This window comes from Accipiter gentilis, chromosome 10 (assembly GCF_929443795.1).
Source record: "Accipiter gentilis chromosome 10, bAccGen1.1, whole genome shotgun sequence".
In the NCBI taxonomy this organism is placed as follows: domain Eukaryota; kingdom Metazoa; phylum Chordata; class Aves; order Accipitriformes; family Accipitridae; genus Astur; species Astur gentilis.
Genome location: NC_064889.1, coordinates 36696061 through 36708605, shown reverse-complemented (window position 1 = coordinate 36708605; position 12545 = coordinate 36696061). Strand labels below are relative to the sequence as shown.

Here is a 12545-nt window from a genome sequence, read left to right as displayed (position 1 = left end):
AAAAACCCTCACAGAATAATGCACTTTAGCACAGGAAGCAACAAGAGTTCAGAGCTTCTGCAGGCCCCACAGGGATTTTAGAAGCAGCGTTGGAGCTAGGCTCGGAGAGCTGGCTGGGGAGGTTCTCCAGGGAGGGTATGACCTGGCTGTGCTCCTTTGTGCCAGGGAGAAGCCGTGCACCAGCACTGCTGCTCAGGGACTGGGATCAGTGGGTGAGAAGTGGTGGGTTGGAGGCCAAGATGGGCAAATTTGCAACTTGCAGAATTCAGGTCCAAAGACAACAGTGAAGCCATTGGGCAGGGAAAGAATTGGGAGGTGCTGAGGACACTATCGTTTCAGTGTTTGACATGCAGAAGATAGGCACACAAGCAGAAATTGATAGGCACACAAGCACCGTGGAAGGAGTGTGGCATTCAGGAAGCTCATACTCTCCTCCATACTCATAGTCAGAACCAGCTGAAGCCCACTGGGAAGCCTTAGCCTTGCAAGTGCTTGTTGGGTTGCTGTACACATTGAGTGGGCGGGGGGGGCTTGTTTGTTTTTTCCGTGCTAAGCCTCTTTCCATTGCGTTTAATATTGTACAGATAACAAACAAACAAAATAACACTAAAGCTGTTCTCACACATACACACAAACCCATGTATGCCAAGATTCACGCATTCAGGCACAGCTGCTGCCTCATTCCTTTTAAAGCTTCTCAGCAGAAAATTGCAAGCAGGCCTATCCTGCAGTTCTCGGGTCTTCCCCAGGAGATCTGATGGCAATGAGTGATTTGTGAAAACCATGTGGAAACCCAAATCTCATGTTCTTTTCTCAAAAAAGTACAAGATCTAAACTGTCCTGAGCTGTGAAATTCTGATGGGGGCATTACAGAGAAATGAACTGAGCCTCACCGTAGCTCTGGGAGAGAAATATTACTTCTTATTTTACAGCCTGTTCAAGCACTGCTTTCAAAAGGCATTTAAATGTCTCCCTCACATATTCCAAAAGATTAATTTTTTTCAAAAGCAGCTCCTGACTATAGATACCTATTTCTAGAACCTGCAGGCCTATCGTTTCTCAGAATGACTGTATATTTATACATAGGATACTGAAATATTAAAAGTAAACAAGCATTACTTTATTCTCTTGTCTTTTTGCAGGATGGGTAGAAGATAAATTATCCGACAAAAGGATTTAGTCTTACAGCACTGAGTAATTAAAAAATTCAGAGATTCTTCCTTTTTCCCTCTTCCATCTGACTGGGACTTGCTTTTAGAAGAGGATTCCCAAGAGGCCATATACACCACGAAGCTCAGAGGCAGGTAACCTGGTCAGACACAGCTCATGCTTAGTTTTTCCCAGTGGCTGGCTCCAGCCTTTGCTCAGCATGTATCACTGTATGGAAGAAGCCTCTGCTGAGCACCTAACTTCAGGAGCAAATATATTTCTCTTGATGTCAGGCCTTTTAGGCCATATGTTGCCTAAGTTAGGTGCAAACAGAGGGCAGAAAAAGCTTCAGAAATTCTAGTCAATTGTTTATAGTTTAACACAGCTAAAACCAACCCGTCAGTCACAGTTTCAGCCATAGTCTCTGTTCCTGTGTGGAAAACCTGTTGCTAAGAAAACAACCATTATCTTACCTTCAGACTTTGGAAACATTAACATCAGCTTTGTATAATGATTCAAAGGTCTGCCTATATACAATGACAGCTATGAAAATAAACCTATCCTAGATGATTGAATACACTATACAATATATATACAATATATATAAAATATAATGTTGTCTTTTTAATTAAAAAAAGACTGCAGAATAAACAAAGGTGATGCAGTGATGCTCACACAATGCAGTCTTTTGTTGGGTTCCTTCAATTCAGGGAGACTTAAGACTGCTGAGTTTACTGCTCAGACATCCAATGTCTTGAAGGATCTGGCCCTCCATTTGGTGAGCTCAGGCCTTTCCTCACTGAAGCAGATTTTGGTGGGTGCTGACCATTCTCGGTACCTGTGGTTTTAGAGTTACCTGCAGGAATCTTGTTTTTAAAAATAGCTACTAAGAGCCCTGAAGAACTCAAAGATGCCTGGTGATAATTCACTTCCACGAGCACCGAATTGTCCCTGAAAAGTAGAGAGAAGCAGGATGACTGCTACCTGCACCTACTTTTGAACTACACCGCAAAACCTACTACCTACCATATATAGAACGCCTAGTGCAACAGGACCCCAAACCTTGGCTGAGCTATAGCTGTAAGTAAGATAGTAAACTATTTGAAAATTAATATTGTATATTTAACTCTTTGCATTAGCTAGTTCGGAGCGATTTTAATTCTGCTCACATATCCCACCAAATGTTGGCTAGTAAATAAATTAACTTTTGCCTCATCACCTCATAAAGTATCATAAATTTGAACAACATTATGAAATAGAGTCGGAAAGATCTCGTAGGATTCTTCATGTTTTAATTCAAACTGGAATTGTTAAAGTAAATGGAAGTGAAAAGAATTGACACAGCCAAATTAATCCACAGGGTAGCTAAAGAAACCTGGGTAGCTAAGGCTAACATCAATCTGACCCAGTGTAGATGTCGTAATCTCATTATTAGCCGTCTTACGAAGCACGAGCAATTAAGTGAAGGGTCAAAGCAGTGGTAAAGCTGTCATTTATTGCATGAGACCATTATTGGGAGAACAACCTTTTGACAGGGAGAATTTTTTTTCCTCAGTCTGCCTCAAATTGGGAAATAAGAAGGGTAAATAAAATGACCTGTGACATGGTACGTTTCCTAGGACAACTGCCTAGCTGTTTGGGCAACAGGTAATTTCTGGCCATTTGTATGACGTCTCGATGCCAAACCGCCTTATTTTGTCTGCTTGCATACACATCTCCCGCCGGCAGCAGCTCCGTCTACGGAACGCTTTGGTCAGAGATGACAGCAGTAAACATTTGCCTGCAAAACCCACACATACGGGTTATAAGACAAACCCCAAGCAAACGCAGCGTTTCCTGGAACCGGCTGCCGATAAACGCGGTCAAGGCAGAAACGAGGCATTGGGTGGTTTAACGCCAACACCGGCGGCAGAGGACGGCCTCACGAACCCACCCTCGTTTCCACCGGGGACACTTGTTATTCATGGACGTCTTCCAAGCGACCGGGAGAGGATGTAATTCCACAGTCCCCGTGCTGCCCATTTACTATTTCCTCGAGCGGTTCCTCGGTCTGGGGAGGCGTTTCCTCGCGTCACCTCTTACCGCCCGCCTGAAACTTTGGCACCGGGCTGCCCGCCCGAGGGAAACGGCCGATTCCTCCCTCTCGGGGCGACCCGGCCGCTCCCTCCCGGGCCGCTGCAGCCCCAAGCAGCCGCCCCGTGTCCGCCCCCCCGTCCCCCGTCCCCTCACGCCCGCCGCTCCCCTCGCCCTGCCAGGCCGCGGGCCCTCCTCACGCCGCCCGCGGTGGGCCCCGCTCCCCTCCCCGCCCCTCCGGCCGGCGCTGCGGCGGCTCCGGCAGAGCCCGGCCCACCGCGGGGCCCGGATTGGCGGCGCCGGGCAGCCCCGCCGCCTCTCCTCCTTCTCCTCCCCCGCCCTGCTGCCGCCCGGCGCGGCGCTGGTGGCGCGGGCCGGGGGACGCCGGGGCCGCGCCGGGCAGTGCCATGAGCCGCGGGTAAGGTAAGCGAGGCAGGGCGGGCCCCGCCGCGCCGACTCGGCCCGCTCGGGGGCCAGCGCCCGCGTTCCTCGCCGCCAAGCCGCCGGGGAGGGAAGCGCTGCTGCCGCCGCCGCCGCCGCAGCAGCAGCAGCAGCAGCGCCCGGCGTGAGGCGCGGGGGAGCCCGCCGGTCTGCGCGGGGGAAGGAAGAAGGGGCGTCCGGCGGCGGAGGGAGGCGGAGGCGGGCCGGGCCTAGGGCGGTGGCTCCCGGGGCGCCCCGAGGGGCGGCCGGGGGCTGATGGCGGCCGTGAGGGGCCGGCGGGCGCCGGTGGGGGTGTCCGGCCCGCGGGGAGCCCGGCGGGGCTCGGGGAGGGGGGTCCTGGGGCTGCGGGGCGGCTGGCTGGGGGGTGAGCCGTGCCTGGGCCGGGGCGGCCGGGTCAGACGGCCGGGGCTGGATGCGGGATTTATTTTTACTGTCGGGCAGGGTTCGGCGGGATGGAGTTACTTGCCCCTTCCATCAGTGTAACTGAGAGAAAGGTTTGGCTGAGGTGGGGTATGCAGTTTGGCAGGAGCACTGCTGAAGTAGAAGCGATAGCTTAAAAACCAGCGGCAGAGGGAAACGGCGGTAACGTTTATTCTTGCTGGAACTGGGGGGAGGATTTCCAGTTGCCTTTTAGTATCGAAGGCGAGAGGTTTTTCTGTCTCCTAAAATTGTTTCCTTCTCTGTTGTCCTAGGTGTCGGCTCTTTAGTTTCTGCTGCTTTTTTAATTCTCAGTGTCATTTGTATTTTACCTCTCTGTTGCAGTTCGGTGTCTAAATCTGTTTACCGTGTCTTTTCAGCATGTGCTAAAGTTCCTTCTAAACGTCTGTGCTCAACTTCTTGATGATTTGTGTCTGTCTGCAAATGTCTTAAGGAACTCCTGTCCATAATTTAGGGGAGTTAAGTATACAGCTGAGTTTAATTTAAACTTTTATATGTAACTTTCATATTGTGACTGTAAGATAAATTAGTGTAAGTCTTCAGTGCTGTTAAGATGCTTTGTCATACTCCTCTGTCTTCACACAACTCCTCTTTCAAGATGATCTTGCCTGCATAACTCAGGAAGAACAAGGCAGGCTCACAGTCTCAGGGGCGTATTTTTTTACAAGAAGATGTAGCTTTTTTTTTTTCCTTTGAATTTTAAAATAACTTCACGTTCCTAAACTCTGAATAAAATTCGGGCAGCGTGAGTATCCTGTTTCAATTTTCTCTGAATTGAAAATGTGCTAAATTAGAGGTAAAAGCACTTAAGTTAAGCAAACATAAGTAATGTTTCTGATGTTAGAATTGACTTTTAAAGACTCTAACATCATGCTCTTTTGTGATATGTGAGAGGTGATTGTCCTGATTGACTTCAAAGCTGATCCAACAAGCTGCTCTGTTGTGGGTGGCATATTATTAACACTCCAACTAGGTGCTGAGGTTTGAGGTAGCATTTCTAAGGCAGGGCAGGGTAAGGCACTTTCTCTTGAGCAAAAGACCAAGAAGGTAATTCTGTGCTCAAAGATGTCTTGTACTGGACTCTCCTGGGGTATGGTATCCCCTGTGAATTGTATTGGTAAGCTGAGTACTTCTTCCGTACTACTTCTTTGCTTTTGGTCCATGTAAAGAACTTTAAGTGACCTATATTGCTTTTATTTCAGAAAAGAAAATTAGTTAATGAAATCCAAAGTGAAAACTCAAAGAAGGACACAGCCCAATAAAGTACATACGTTAATTGCCTACTTCTTTTTGCATGAAAACAACACTTAGTAGTTTCAGATGTTAATAGCAAATGCTTAGTTGTTGGCAACTGAAGAACTTGTCAGACAACTGCATTGCAAAGTAAAGAATGTGGAGCAGGAAACCTAGGCAGAATGTATAATGGCAGTAATTTCCCTGTTGTGGTAGATGTGTAAACAAAGTAATGGGAGGTAGGGAAACTTATCTAGTAAACAAAAGGTTAATGTAACTGAAATAAACTTAAAATCATGTAGCTAGAGGACTGAAGATGCTTTGTTGTATTCAAACAGCTTCTTAGTTGATAGATTTGGAGATTGTGCTGCTCTAATCCCACCTTTCTGTGTGAACTCAATCTCTTGTACCGTGTCTGAAAGGCCACCAACCTTACATTGTCTGAGTGTGCAGGTGACCAGTCACAAGCACGGCAGTGGACATATGTAAGGGTATGTTTCATGTGCTGTTGTGCTCCTGTCCCGTTCTCTGTGCGATATCAAGGACTGAGCTTTAGCCTATTACGGCCCATGACATAAGTAAATTGTGGTGCTGAGCGTGCAGAGTGTAGCTGATAGCTGCCCAGGAGTGAAAGAAAAATAAAGGCTTTTTATTAGGATAAATTGTAGGTTTCAAAAGAAGGAAGTGGAGGGTAAGTAAATTCTGGTCTTAAACACAGTCTTGGAGCTTGGAATAGTCCCTCAAATCTCTGGACTTTTATTCTTTTCCTTTGGTAAGCTAGAAATTGTGGTGTCAGGTGTCCACAGTAAGTAGTAATGTTAATTCAGTGTGCTCTAAAACACTTACCCTTGAATAAAGGCATCATGTTCTAGAAGCCCTTACTGCCCTAAATGAAACAATCAGATAGCAATGTATGTTGGAAAATAAGAGCGTAATGTAGGCTTAGAGATTAGAGAAATAAAGATAAAAGTTAATACTGTGAGCCTTTATGAGTCTGTACTTGGTATTAGAAGAGATGTAATGTATTCAGAGTAGAAATCAACTCTGGAAGTGCGTAAGGATGCCACATGTGCCCAATAAAGGGGATGAACAATGACTTTTCTTACTCTAGGTAATGTAAAGTGGACACTAGAAAGGGTGAGTTGTGATTTCAAGGGAAGGATGGTAGAAGAGTGAAAGACTGAGAGAACAATACCATGTGTCAGGACTGCTGAAGAATGCAGCACTTAAAGGGCAACGAGGGAGTTAAGTAAGGCAGTGTTGGCTTTGTGCCTGCTAGATAGCGAGGCACCTGTTCAAAGAAAAGCCTCCATACAAAGTTGTATAAACTTTGGTATACTGTCTCACATTGATGGCCCAAGATCTCTGATGGTCAGAACCAAACTTGCAATGCTGCATGCAACTGACCCTATTCCTGGTGTCCTCTCCTTGATGTAAGGCTACAAGTTGACCGTGTTTTGAGCAAGAGGTTGGAGCAGAGGAGCTCCAGAGGTCTCTTTCAAGATAGATTATGTTGTGATTCTACAATACCTAGAGGAGAAATGACAAGCATAAAAGTAACTCCCAAGCTACTTGTAGGGCAATACCGTTGTCAGATTTCAAAATTCCAATAAACAAATAAGTTGTTTATTGTATTTGAAACTTTCACTTATTGTTGCTGGGGAAGACAACTTATACTGGCATGTGACATCTAGGAACTCTTCATTTTCCAAGGTGCTGTACAATGATTGGAAAAAATGCTCTTTTCTCTAAAGAGTTTATGTTTCAGGAGACAACAGATGATTAAATGAAGGAAACAGTGAAACCATATGAACAGGCAATGATTTCAGTGCATTAATAATACAATTATTAAGCTTTTTTAAGGCATCATGACAAAGGAGAGACTTAGAATTTGATGGAGAGCAGTTTAGTGTCTTTATTGATTTTTATTAGACTTGGTTCCTGCAGTCTAGTTCTCTTCTCCACTACTTTTTGTGAGCAGAAAAAACTTTTCTTCCAAGTGCCTTTTTGATTATTAGTGTTTTTCAGCTATTTTAACCTCTTCCGGACTTTTACAAAGCTAAGTTGGCGTGAAGGCTTGCTCCCGCTGAGTAGTCTCTTCTTTCTTGCCCTGTGACAGTATCTGCAGCTCTTATGGCTATAGCTCATAGCTTTGTGCAGCTCACCAAAGTTTTGTTAGGTTAAGAAAACACAGTTTGCAGTTTCATATGAAAATGACCACATTTACAACATGATGTAATGCAAAAGAAGTCTTCATATGAAAAAAGCAGTACTTACGTGAACTAATTCTGTTGAAGTATGTTGTTCGTAAGGTAGCGTTAGCTTTCATTATGTATGTGTGAGGCCTTGACGTAGGTGTTTGTGTCTGTAGGTATCTACTCAAGCATCCCGTCTGTGGATTTACAGAAACCATGTTAATCAGCTTTTCAAGAGGAGTATCTATTCTTTAATGAAAGGTCTTGTACGGGCTTTTAGTTTTGATTTTTAGCAGTGAAGTGTGAAGACAGAAAATGTTGCGTGTTCTGTGTACCAGATGTGTGCTTTCTGGTATACCATACTGTTAAAACAGGATATTTAATTACCTTAGTTCCATCTTCATCTCCCTTTTGTTTTATGATGGAGATTTGTCAGTTAATATGCCATGTACGAGTCCTTTAATGCTGGTGTTTAGGAGCATGAATTGCTCAGTGTGGTGGGAGAAAGGACTACAGCAAGCAGAGTGGTGCATCTTGATAGTTCTCAAACCATCCTGATGTGAAGGCATGGACAGCTTGTGCTATTTCTTCCTAGTGGAAGGCTGGATCCATGTTCTGAGAAGTAAGCGAACAACTGTATATGCTGTGGAATTAAGCATTAGTGTTGAGAGAAGGAAAGGATATGAAGGAGAGGAGGAAAAATGAGATTGCTCAATTAGGTTAGGCAGGAATATTTTTTTTATTATTATTTTTTAAAGAGTTCGTCTGGAGAACCCTTCTGAGACTCAACTGGTGGGAAACAATGCACAAACTCCAGGCCTGCGAGGCTTCTCCATGCTTGGGATCTTTTCATTGACGTCTCTTGCTGTCTCAGATAGGCTATTTTCTGTCTGGATGTTGTATTTTTGAGAAATTGATGAAATTTGTGACACAGAGACAGTTGTCTAAGTATTTTCTATCGTTGCTTCGCTAATTCTAAGTGTTTTCTATTTTGCTTTGTGTCTCTATTGCACAGGTCTGTAGGGGAGGCAGCATCTTCATTAGGCTTACTGGAAAAGGACATGGAATACAGAAACGAGCTTGTATTTGCAAAATCTTTTTCTTAGTGCAGGCTGGAATGGAAACTGCAAATTTGAAGATATGTGCAATCTGGGAATAATTTTTCTAAATTCAGCTAAGTAACACAATCGTAGATAGCTTGAGGAAAAGCAGTATTTAACTTTTAGGGAGCAAAGGCAAAACTGCAAAGTACAGTGTTCGTCGGTCCCTCAGAAATCTCTAGTGTAAGAGCAAGATGTAAGGCCTTCAGAGGCACTGCAGTAAATAGTGAAAGCTTTAGGATGATCCGTTAGTATTCCCCATTCTGTGTTTATTCCTTCAGTGCACTGATGCATATTGTTATGGTATGTGTAAAGCTGTTGTTGATTGCTGATGTAAAAATAAAACTGTACCACTCGTTTCGTTATTGTAGAGGATTGTGGTAAATGGTTCAGATCCACAAAGTAAAGGGTTTGGGTGTGGTTTGTTTTTTTTTTTTTGTGCTACAAGTGATTGAATTCAGCTGCTTTTCTGGATGTGTGGGACAGAATCCCAATTATTGTGTCCTAAAAATATATGACCCGCTGTTCTTGTCAGAATTGTGAATTATCTGTTCTTGGACAGGTTAACTTTTTAAAGCTTCTTTTAACATGGCAAGCCCAGCAGTTTGAAGGCAGAAAGTTAATAATTATTGGTCAAGATCCCATTTCCAACCTGAAGCAACAAACTATGAAGACTGCATTGGCTAGGAACGCTTAACTTCACCCAACAGCCTTAGCCTCTGTGTGCCTGTTCACTCAGGAGCATTGTGAGGACTGAAATTTAACCACCTGGAGAGTTAGCACTGAAGTATCATCTTCTCGAGACGAACTGGAAGTAAAGGGAATTGCGTGGATTTGGGCCAAGCTTTGCATAGTGTACGTCCAAAAGTACCTATTTACTTGACAAATGAAATTTTAAATCTTTTAAGGTGATATTTAGGTTCTTTCACAGAAGTCCTTTACTGGAGTAATTTTGCAGTGGAGGCTGCCATATGCTAACTTAGTTTCATGAGTTTTGAGTATGCTTACAGAGCAAAATCCCCTCTCTTTGGCAAGCATAGTAACAATACGTGCAATGTAGTGTAAGGCTTCCAATCAGACCAGTTCTGTCATGCAGTATTTGCCTGTGGTGTTGTTCCTGTGCTATCTGCCTTCTCTGTAGTTTCTTGCTGTGGAGCAAGGCAGTTACAGTAATGAATTCTTTTGGATCCCCAGGGCTACCGAGGTATCCCTTTTAAGACCTGATTAACAGATGCATCACCATTTCCTTTAACGGAGTCCTTGATGACCAGTATCTCTGGAAAATAAAAAGCAAGTGCCTTAAGTTGAAATTGCTCAATTAAGGCACCTGAGAAGAGTTGCTTAAAAACGTCCTGTGATAGCCAACGCCAGTCCTGCCCCCGTTGGAAATCCTGGGAGAGAGGAAGCAGAGGAGCAAGTTTAGACAACAGAGTAGGTTAGAGTGGCTGAAATATCTGCAGTGTGCCGTAGTCCCTCTAAGTTTTGCAGGTGTCTTTTCTTCCTGCTTCACCCCCTGCGAGGAGAGGAATTCTAAGGTGTCGGGTTATTTACCAGTCGTCTTTATTCTCTGGGTACTCAGAACTATTATCTCTGATGAAGCTGATTGTTAGTGTCTTTGGAGAGACATGAGAATATAATGGTAAAAAAGGGTTTATTCTCTGATCTTGCCTGTCTTGCCTTCCTGCTCCTCAAAATTTCTAGCTCTCTGTTCGTTATCTTTCTCTTCTATTTAACTCTCTCCTTTCTGAACAGCAAGGTGTGTTATTCTGCTGTGCGCAGTCCAAATCAATACGTAGCACAGCAGTTAAGTTAGTGTTCTAAAAGGCGAGATGACTGATAGGCAAAGGATAACAGAAGATCAATAAAACACAGTAAACAGTGGTGTTTGCCCATAAAGGCCAGAAGGGTAGCGCAAATGAATCGTTGTATGAACTGGGCTTTAATATTCATTACCTAGTGTCTCTGTGGTTTATAAACTGTTATGCTCTCTGACCCCACTGGTGTTGGATGACAGCAACATTGCAGAAGAATGTCCCTTAGTGCTGGTGAACATATTGCATGTCCTGGACCACCAGTCCTGTCAGTGCAGGATTGTTATCCTGAAGCTGTGAGAAGATGGGATGGTCAAACTTAAAAAGAGGATTTCTTAAAAAAAGCATATTCAGGAATTGAGGTACTCTTCTAAAGGATCTCTTTTGAGTCTGAAAAATTGCTATATTGGGTTTTGGTAGCTTATGCAGAGGACTGAGAGCTGTAAGACTCTAGATTTTACTCTGGATTTCAAGTGTTTTGATTAAATTATACTTCAGTTGTAAAATAGGACTGCAAAAATATGAGCACAAACCAAGCTGCTGTATCCTTTGATACTGGGAGTTTCAAAGCAGATGACAGAGCACTGAAACGTAGATGCAAGCTGTCATGAGCTGCAATGAAGTTCTGATCTGAAATTAAATAGAAAGGTGCAAAAATAATTTTGTTTCACTGGAAGTCAGGATTAAGACTGAGGAAATAAAAATGTCTGTTTTATGAGCCCAGACAGACTCAAAGAATAAGGCTTCTTTGAGAGGAAGGGTAATAGTCATGCTCACACACTTGTGATTGTGGTAGCTTGATAGGGAAATATTGCTTAACATGTGATACTAAAAGCAGACAGTGAGAGTTGTCATCTTAAGTTTGGTGTTCTCTGTCTCTTGGCTTCTAGTTGCAGTATGTTGTATTACCTTCTCTTCTGACACTTCTGAGTATCAAGAACCCGCCTGTGTGGGGCTCTGCCATGTTTCAGGGAGCATCCTCTAGCTGAGGCTGGGAACGATAATCTCACAACCGAGTCACAGAATTCCCATAGCATTCCCATACCCCTGCTCCCTGTCCACCGGTCACCTCCCACCTCTTGTTCCTGTCTCCCTGTGCCGAAGTGGCCAATGCAAGGTGAAGATTTCTGCTCTGGATGCCTTCCAAGCTGGGTATTTCCATTTTGCTTGCTTAATATGTATCTGTCATTTCTGTTGCCCAGAGGGGCTTCGCTTTCTTTCCTAATACTCTTGTGTAATGTTTCGGGTTGAACGCATAAATAAATGTATTTTGGTGGTAAATGAAACTGATCCTTAAGTTTTTTCTTGTTTGTAGCTGCTGTGAAGTTTGATAAGGCTTATCTTTGTAAGACCTTCTCAGTAGCAGTTCTTTTTGTCTAATCACTTTCACACTTCTTCCTTTTCAACTTGACTTGAAGTATTAAACAAATGAATTGGGAGAAGGGGAAAGAACTAAGGGGAAGATAATCCTAAATGTCTGTCAACTGAAAAATGTGCTAGTTCATAAAGGCTTTGCCAGGTCTTTAATAAACCTTCTGAGTAAACGTGTGACAACTTCACAGAAGTATTTTGAGGGGGGGAATAAAATTGCTACTATTCTATTTATATGTTATTTTAGTGAATAACAAGAGACGTGGATGGAGAAAGGACCAGCTGTGCACACAAACTGTCTCCTGTTTTGTAATTCCCGTTATCATTCCCTTTATGACAACAGGTCAAGTTTTCCAAGATTCCTTAAAACTGCCTAGAGGTTACAGGCAAGCTGAAGATCTGTGCCTAACAGTTGTAGAAAACTCTGAGTGTCTGAAAAGATCAGTTTAGAGGTGTGTTGTATTTAAGAGCATAAATATTTGGTTGTGTGGATCTCCATTTCTTTTGTCATGCAGCTTTGAGATGTGGTTTGATAGTTGTTTTAGAGTATTGAACAGATTTTATGAACCTTTGCTTTTCTGATGAGTTGGGTCAACTTTTCAGTTTCATTTTTATTGGCCAGGTTTTAGAAATTCTGGCTAGTTATTTATTATTCTATCAAGCTAAACTTCACGATTAAAATGATAAAAATGAGTAAATTGCTGTGCTGTACCATGAGTGTTGCTTTAGTACTT

At 43.5% G+C, this 12545-nt stretch overlaps 1 protein-coding gene and 1 long non-coding RNA gene across 13 annotated transcripts in view; one reads left to right on the top strand and one right to left on the bottom strand.

Annotated features, from left to right (window-relative positions):
* Positions 1-12545, top strand: part of TEX2 (testis expressed 2) — a 69644-nt gene that overhangs the window by 9745 nt on the left and 47354 nt on the right. Inside the window, exons 1-4 of one of the 12 annotated variants that reach the window (XM_049811612.1) lie at positions 3569-3645; positions 8545-9484; positions 9824-10802; positions 11331-11592. The exons of 4 other annotated variants lie outside the window; for them this stretch is intronic. In XM_049811612.1, coding sequence (XP_049667569.1) covers positions 11577-11592 — 16 coding nt within the window. In that variant the 5' untranslated portion in view covers positions 3569-3645; positions 8545-9484; positions 9824-10802; positions 11331-11576. Of the gene's footprint in view, positions 1-2126; positions 2230-3539; positions 3646-3904; positions 9485-9823; positions 10803-11330; positions 11593-12154; positions 12264-12545 lie in introns of those variants that run through there. 7 more of the 12 variants (XM_049811615.1, XM_049811611.1, XM_049811613.1 and 4 more) reach the window with 7 other exon arrangements.
* On the bottom strand, positions 2420-3433 carry LOC126043378 (uncharacterized). The gene is made up of 2 exons (XR_007507424.1): positions 3083-3433; positions 2420-2929 (listed from the first exon to the last, which is right to left on the bottom strand). It is a non-coding gene; the product is annotated as an uncharacterized LOC126043378 (long non-coding RNA).